The sequence below is a fragment of the Littorina saxatilis genome, linkage group LG10, assembly GCF_037325665.1.
Source record: "Littorina saxatilis isolate snail1 linkage group LG10, US_GU_Lsax_2.0, whole genome shotgun sequence".
NCBI classification, from domain to species: Eukaryota; Metazoa; Mollusca; class Gastropoda; order Littorinimorpha; family Littorinidae; genus Littorina; species Littorina saxatilis.
In genome coordinates this window covers 30,263,431-30,271,683 of record NC_090254.1, presented here as the reverse complement: position 1 = coordinate 30,271,683, position 8,253 = coordinate 30,263,431, and the positions used below count along the sequence as shown (strand labels likewise).

Here is an 8,253-nt window from a genome sequence, read left to right as displayed (position 1 = left end):
ATGACATTATTCAGAAATGCTGCAGAAAATATTGTTTTTTCTCCAGCATTTCTTTTTTTCTGCAGAATAAATGAATAAAGTCATAATCCGCTGAGGATATAATAGGACTGCAGACTGAACATGAATCATCCGATTACATGTATTGTGAAAGGGAATACAGTTTCAAGTATTTGGGCTTTGAGCACATCACGATTATAAGTATTTCGTACTATGAAATGTGACCATATTGTGGGCTTAAGACAGAGCGCAGTGCTGGGAAAGGCTGATTCAAGTTTAAATTTATAATGCAAGAGCAAACATGAACGACCCACACACCGTCACACACACACCCCGAACTGCCTCTCCATGCACCCATCCCATTCTAGCTACACAACACGACCTTACAATTGTGTCCACAAAAGCTTTCTCGACTGGAGCAAAGAACAGTATTGATAAAACGATACATGAGCAGGAATGACAGCGGGAGCAAACAAAAGATAAAGTGAAGACATCTGACTTTGTCAGTTTACATCATGCACCCTTCACCTATTATGTTCTTCTCCACTGTTGCAGCTGCACTCACAACAGAACCACATCGAGACTGTGCTGAGAGCAGCGCACGTGCAGTACGAGATGATTGACATCGCCTCTGACCCCGCCTACAAAGATGAGATGAGACAACGCTGTGGTAACGAAACGGCAGTGGCTCCACAGGTCTTCAACGGTGACTATTACTGTGGTGTGAGTATTGGGAACAGCGTCTCTTTGTCTGACATTCCATCTGGCTGTCCGGCGTCTTTATTATCGTAAAAAATAATTGTTGATGAATTCCAATTAGACTTGCACAACTCCAAACTGTACAAGGTGCCCCTGGAATGGTTGAACCCTAATGTGCAATGTTCAGGGACTCTCAGTCGTGCAATGCAAGTTTTAGCAGTCATTGTATGCTGAAGTTATGCTTAATTCCTCGTCATTTAATCTCCTTGTCTTGCTTATTTGTGTAATGTCTTCCATATTATCCATTTTATGTTCTAAGTTACTGTATAATCATCATCGCCATCATCATCATCTGAAGTGGGTGTATATTAGCGTTGTTATTGTTATGTCTGCTTCTTAGTGTTTCTGTCTTATTGTAATTTGATAGTGTGTGTGTGTGTGTGTGTGTGTGTGTGTGTGTGTGTGTGTGTGTGTGTGTGTGCTTGTTTGTCCCAAGGACAGATAGTCATAAAAGGCCCAGACTTTATCTTTTAAATCTTAATGCTTGCCAAATAAATTTCAGTTCAGTTCAGTTCAGTCACTTTTACAATGTTGCCCTTAAAATGATGATGACTTTAAAAAAAAAGTTGAATGTAAATCAGTACAAAGAAAAACCTGCTACTTTGATTTTTCTACAGAAATTGTATCAAGATAGTGTGTGTGTGTGTGTGTGTGTGTATATGTGTGTGTGTGTGTGTGTGTGTGTGGTGTGTCAGAATATGTGTGCGCGATGGTGTGTGTGTGTGTAAAGTTTGGGGGATATGCGCATGCACACTATGAATTCTATTGCTATTCTTACACTAAAGCAAGCATCATCCCATATGTATGGGATGTGTTTAGCATCGCCCAGGGACCTATATTTAATATAGCATCGCCCCTTATTGGATTGTGGGTGTGGGGTTATCTACTATGGATGGAAGTGGTCAATGGATCCTCAGTGTAGAATCAGACATTTCCGTCATCATCATCAAGGTCACAAGAAAAGATAAATAATGGGAGGGCTTTCAACTATATATCTCATGATTATTTGTTGTGCTTTTTGCGAATTGAACCGTTCACAAAATTTCTCTCACAGGACTATGTATCCTTTCAACAAGCGGTGGAGGAAGAACGAATTAGAGAATATTTGCGCGTGTCCTGGTGAGTGAAACTGTGTTAATATGAAGTCTGTGCATGTCTGTCTGTTTTTCTCTCTCTCTCTCTTTTTCGAATTCGTTCTCTCTCTCTCTCTCTCTCTCTCTCTCTCTCTCTCTCTCTCTCTCTCTCTCTCTCTCTCTCTCTCTCTCTTTTTCTTGCACACACACACACACACACACTAACTAACTAACTAACTAACTAACTAGGGTCAACCAGCCGACCATCAGACTGTGAAATAAAGAATTCATTCTACAAGTGTAGTCCCTTCATTCATACATCAGATGTTTCCGTATACAGCCTTCATTTTCGGCACTTGGTCGATAAGGCCAAACAAACAAAAATAGGTGTGGTAAAGGTAACATAGCCAAAAAAAATAAGGTAGGAATGTAGGCAATCACTTTTTTTTTTTTTAACTTTTTTTTCTAATGTGTAAAAATTAAACCTACTTGACAGGGAAATAAGTGTGCGACTCGAGCGCTGTCGCTTTCATTGCGTTTTCTGCACTGGTTTTTTTTTATTTTTTACACAAATGTAATAAAAAGTTATAGGGTCGGCCCCTAAAAATAGGGTAGGTTGGGTTACCGTAACCACACCTATTTTTGTTTTAGGCCTAAAACACGTTGCGGTAAATCGTGCGGGCAGCGCACTTTTGTGATATTGCAAAAATAAGGTAGCAAATTGTTTTGGCTATGTGTACAATAATTAAAAAGGTGCTAGGTGGCCGAGTGGTAACGCACTTGCGCTCGGAAGCGAGAGGTTGCGAGTTCGACCCTGGGTCAGGGCGTTAGCAATTTTCTCCCCCCTTTCCTAACCTAGGTGGTGGGTTCAAGTGCTAGTCTTTCGGATGAGACGAAAAACCGAGGTCCCTTCGTGTACACTACATTGGAGTGTGCACGTTAAAGACTATGATCCCACGATTGACAAAAGGGTCTTTCCTGGCAAAATTGTATAGGCATAGATAAAAATGTCCACCAAAATACCCGTGTGACTTGGAATAATAGGCCGTGAAAAGTAGGATATGCGCCGAAATGGCTGCGATCTGCTGGCCGATGTGAATGCGTGATGTATTGTGTAAAAAAAATTCCATCTCACACGGCATAAATAAATCCCTGCGCCTTGAATATGTGCGCGATATAAATTGCATAAAAAAAAAATTTTTTAAATTAAAATCCCTGCGCTTAGAACTGTACCCACAGAATACACGCGATATAAGCCTCATATTGATTGATTGATTGATAGTCGACCTCATGATTAGACACTCGCGGGTGAAAGATGGCAACATTGCACGCTCCTCACAACCCGCTGTATGTTATTCTCCAAAGCTGTGTGTGAGTGGAAATCGTGTTATGCCAGCGATATATTTAATTTTCAATGAGAAACTCTAGTCATACGTTTTGATTCGTGCATGAAGACTGACGGACATTAGCTAGCGATGTAAACACATGAGAAAACAAGTCGCGTACGGCGAAATTACTACATTTAGTCAAGCTGTCGAACTCACGTAATGAAACTGAACGCACTGCATTTTTTGACCAAGACAGTACAGCTTCCTCAATCCCCGCGAGAAGGAAATCGCTCACCTCCCACATGCAAAACGCAGTGAAATTGACTTGCCAGAATAGCGCGGTAGCGTATTGTGTTAAGCAGGAAAGCGCGCTTTTCTGTATTCTTGTTAACTTTCTGAGCTTGTTTTGAATACAACATATCATATCTATATGTTTTTGGAATCAGGAAATGATAAAGGATAAGATGAAATCATTTTTGGATCGATTTCTTACATTTTAATCGTAATGCTAATTAATCTATTTTTGTTAATTGTGATCACATTTTAAGAGTAAACATGACATAATGTATATATTTTTATATTCAGAATGGGATGCAGAATACGATGCAATCTATTTTAAATCTTTTAGCGAGAATTTGATTTTAATGACAAATTTAATTAGCAAAGTCATTAATTAAATACCTAAGTCCGGCCTTCGTCGAAGACTACTTGGCCAAAATTTCAATCAATTTCATTCAAAAATGAGGGTGTGACAATGCCGCCTCAACTTTTACAAAAAGCCGGATATGACGTCATCAAAGACATTTATTGACAAAATGAAGAAAACGTCTGGGGGTATTATTCCCAGAAACTCTTATGTAAAGTTTCATGAAGATCGGTCCGGTAGTTTTCTCTGAATCGCTCTACACACAGACATACACACAGACACACATACACCACGACCCTCATCTCGATTCCCCCTCTATGTTAAAACATTTCGTCAAAACTTGACTAAATGTAAAAATGGAGCGTTCAGGCTGATTGCTATTGAGGGCGGTTAACGCTGAGTGCCTCTCAAAACATGCTGCGGTCACAGTTGACTGGACATCGCTGTTGCACTGTAATCCTCTAAAACAAATGTGATCCTGTTTACAGGACTAGCAAACGTAAACTAGTGATTGTACTTAACACTATTGTGACTAGCACTGCCACGGCGTTTACGTCCTGCCTGCCCAAGCTTGCCACCAAGAAACTTCCCAAAAATCAGTAACTGTAAAGAAATCTGTCTAGCAAGCTTGAATTAAGTCCAATTACCACCAAATTTTGTGTACTAATTCAAAAATGGATGCCCAGTTCAGTCGTGCTATTTATAAGTTTGTCACGCGATTTGTTTTAGCAAAGGGGGGTGAAAGGGGGGTGAAAGGGGGATAATTTGTGTTTTTTAACGTTTTTTTGTGTGTGTTTTATTTTCTACTGCTTTTTTTAAAAGTTATTTTTTAACAGAAAGTATTATAAATAATGTTATAACCAAACAAGGTGTAAAACCTATGAATTAGCTGAAATATTGTTAACATTGTACACAGAAATAAGGAGACAGTACAAAGAAAAAAACAAGCAAATCACGCATTCACTCACAGCATCCTGACTCAAATGAAACAAAACTGTAGATCTAACACTCACCAAATGATGTCTAGGTAATCCATATTGAATATAAGTCACATTTTCACAACAAAGTACCAACTGTACACCTATGAACAATTCCAAAAGGATTTGAAGGCTCCAGCCATCCATTGTTATCAGTGCTGCCACGCCCCCATAGCTCCTGCACGATTCCGAGATACATGTTCGTCTAGCAGTATCACCGCCAACCACGGCACGTGTAGTTTGCCGACTCGTACTAGCAACAACGGGACTGTTTCTTCCTCACTTTCACTGCTTGTATCGCTTTCGTGAGGCGAAAACGATACGTCCGAATCATGCTCTACGGGATCCTCTAGGTCCAACATCCGGAGAATCTCCTCCCGAGACAAGGCTCGCCTTTGATTCATTTTTTTCCCTCAAAAACGCACACAAATCAGGCGGATTTGCAAATGGCAGAAGGGGACGCCAAGTGTATCAAGGGAAACAACTCAATTTATTTGCAAGCTTCAAAAACTGGGAAGCAATCACGAGTCTTGTACCCTCTATGGCTGGTACTGAAAAATGCGCTTCCCGTCCATGGGCGTGTCAGCGCTGGTACTGATTTATCAGTGTCCCGTCGCGAAAGTGTTAAAGGCATATGTACTCGATGACTATACACGCTAATTGCTTTACCAACAGCTGGAGACATGCTAAATTAAGTTCCCTGCAAAATATTGTGGTCTAGGACCCCTTCAATGTTGAGATATGTTAATTTTCATTTTGATCTGGATCGTCCTATTTATAGATTTGGCAACACATGTAACGTTGATGCAAGGGAGCTAACACCGCGGCTTTGTTGACATCCTCACTTTTTCAGAGGCTAGAACAAGCTGTAATGCATGTATTATGGTCCGCGCATGGTGACATATCGTCATTACTGTATATGGTCTTATGGTGCGTTTGACATCGATTATGGGCAAACTACACTTTGTAAACACGGGAGCGCGTACATATGCCTTTAAATGAAACTTTGGCAGTATTTGTAACACTCATTTGTCTGTATGCGTGCAAAGTCATGATTTTTTTTTTATGTAAGCCTTTAAACCTATGACACGTTTTAAAACATTTTCCGGAAGATTGCATATCATCTCAACAAATACATGTAACGATGCAAAACTTTACCGGACGTACATGTACGTTTTGTATGTAGACTTAAACTCCTAAAAGTTTCGAAGCAATCTTTTCAGGCATTGCTGAAATACTGCGCTTTTTGTCATGGTACCCCTCACAATGGACGCAAAAACCTCTCGTTTTCTACTGCTCATGCGTTCCACACCTGCATCAGTAGTAATGAAATTACACAAGCGATACACAATATAGCAAAACAAAACAACCTGTTCTGGATAGATAATTGATTTGGCTTTCTCCTCGTATGTAAAGGTTGCCAAGTTAAGCCTATTCTGAATTTGTGTCGATTTTTTAATTGGTACCTGACGTTTTTGTCTGGTCAATTTTGGGGGTACCCTTACTTTGGCGGCGGTCACGTGATATCTATAACAGAAATCTTTGATCCAAAAAGTGTGCCATATAGCCAATTTAAAGGCCTGTAATGGCGCATAACGTTTGAATGAAATGACACGGGAATAAATGTTTTTGTTGGGGTACGAAAATGGGTGCAATAATTTTACCGAGCTCTGGAAAATAACCTCAATCCCAAGATCCTGCACAAGTAGTGAAACAGAGGAAACATAGAAGAAGCTGCTCACATCCTGATTTATGTACTGCATTAAAATCCTCAGAGTATTAGCTAAAGCATCCATCATTTTGAAATTATAAATAAACGTATGTTTTTGTTGCAGATTTCAGAAACTCTTCAGTGAAACATGAAGCTTGTGTTCACTGTAATTAAGGAGGGAGTGACAGATCCATCAGAATCATAGAGCTGCAATTTTTGTGATATGGTAATCAATCTTCTGTACATATATTTGAAGACAGGATCGGGATGATGGAATTTTCCGTTTGTCTCTTCTTTTTTTTTCTGTAACACATTATTTAATAAAGACTTAATTGGAATTTTTGTTTTTCCTATTGATTCTGTTTTGATGGGTTTGACATTAGATATGATGGATATGACTTCATTTGTAGATGTCATTGTGAGACTGTTGGACATTGTACGACTGGAACTAAGTTGACAGATAAGGATACATAATTTGATGTTAACACCAAAAATTAAATGAGCCAAAGTGTACCATGTACCTGTGGGTAACTCAAGTGTGATGCAAGATGTTTATATATTCATTCCTACACAAACATTACCCCCCCCCCCCCCCCCCCCCCCCCCTTGACTCTTTGCATTTGCTGATGCAATTGTTATCTCCCTTCTAACCGAAGATTCTCTAATTGCCTCCCTTCCCTCAGTTAGCTGACAACCACTGAGAGGTCCCAACTGAAATGACAGAAGTAAAATGTTATCAATTCATTATGCAACTTATATAAATAAATAAAATTGTTTAAAGGGTAACTTGTTGATTCCAGATCCCCTTACCTTCCCCTTCTTTCCCCACAGAAGTGTGCTTTCGCATTGAAGCAGAGGTCTTTTGTTTCAAACCATTTGATAGTAAAGAAACTGAGGCACTTTCAACTAATATTTTTACAGCACAGAGTGTTTTGTTAGATTATATTTCTTGTGTGTATTGCTCAGAACCATTTTGGCCTCTGCCCTGAAAAATGTTGGGTGTGTTGTACTATTCATTCAGTGTTTATTCTGCTATGCAGTCAACAATGTGGTTTTATTTTCTTATTATTTTTGAACAAACTGCAGTTTTCTGATTTGCTGCTCTTAATTGGATACTATACGAATACCACTGCTATTCAGTGTGCAAGCTAGACTTTGCAATGCAGAAACTATCACATTTACTACAAGGTTCTTGCAAAGTTTTTCTGCCATTATTTTTTTCCTTCAACATGGTACTTGACTGCATTTTTGTTGCTATTGTACCAGTTTCTTTGTACTTTGAGGTGTTATGTTGCAGAGGTAATGCATTTCTTTAATTGTTATTGATAAGATTGTTGGGTTGTTTTTTTGCGCTGTCTGCGTTCATTCTTAAGCAACAGGAACTGTCCTCTTGGCAGTCAGCACAGAAGATTCAAACACTCATTTTTTAAAAACTAATTTTGTATGCCCAATATTTAGCCTTTACTGTTTTTGTGATTTTTAGGTGTTAAACTTGTTAGCAACTACAGTTTGCTGCACAGCTCTCTTTGTTTCAGATCTAAGTTGAGCTTGCAAAAGTTCCATTTACTTTTTGAATGTGGCCTTTTTAGTTGATGTATCAGAAGTGGTTGGTTGCATTTAAGAAGTCAGAATAGAATATAAGACAAATTTGTTCGGTGCTGCACTTCAGTGTATGTAAGTTTTACTCTCAAAAGTCTGTTTTCCCCAGCTGTAAATATTTTCAGAAGCCCCCTCTCTCTCTCTCTCTCTCTCTCTCTCTCTC

At 39.2% G+C, this 8,253-nt stretch overlaps 1 protein-coding gene across 2 annotated transcripts in view; it reads left to right on the top strand.

Annotated features, from left to right (window-relative positions):
• Nucleotides 1-8,249, top strand: part of LOC138979030 (SH3 domain-binding glutamic acid-rich-like protein 3) — a 45,133-nt gene extending 36,884 nt beyond the window's left edge. For both annotated transcript variants that reach the window (XM_070351849.1, XM_070351848.1), the window contains exons 2-4: nt 553-720; nt 1,811-1,875; nt 6,616-8,249. In XM_070351849.1, coding sequence (XP_070207950.1) covers nt 553-720; nt 1,811-1,875; nt 6,616 — 234 coding nt within the window. In that variant the 3' untranslated portion in view covers nt 6,617-8,249. The remainder of the gene's footprint in view (nt 1-552; nt 721-1,810; nt 1,876-6,615) is intronic.
• Nucleotides 8,250-8,253: the final 4 nt, after the last annotated feature.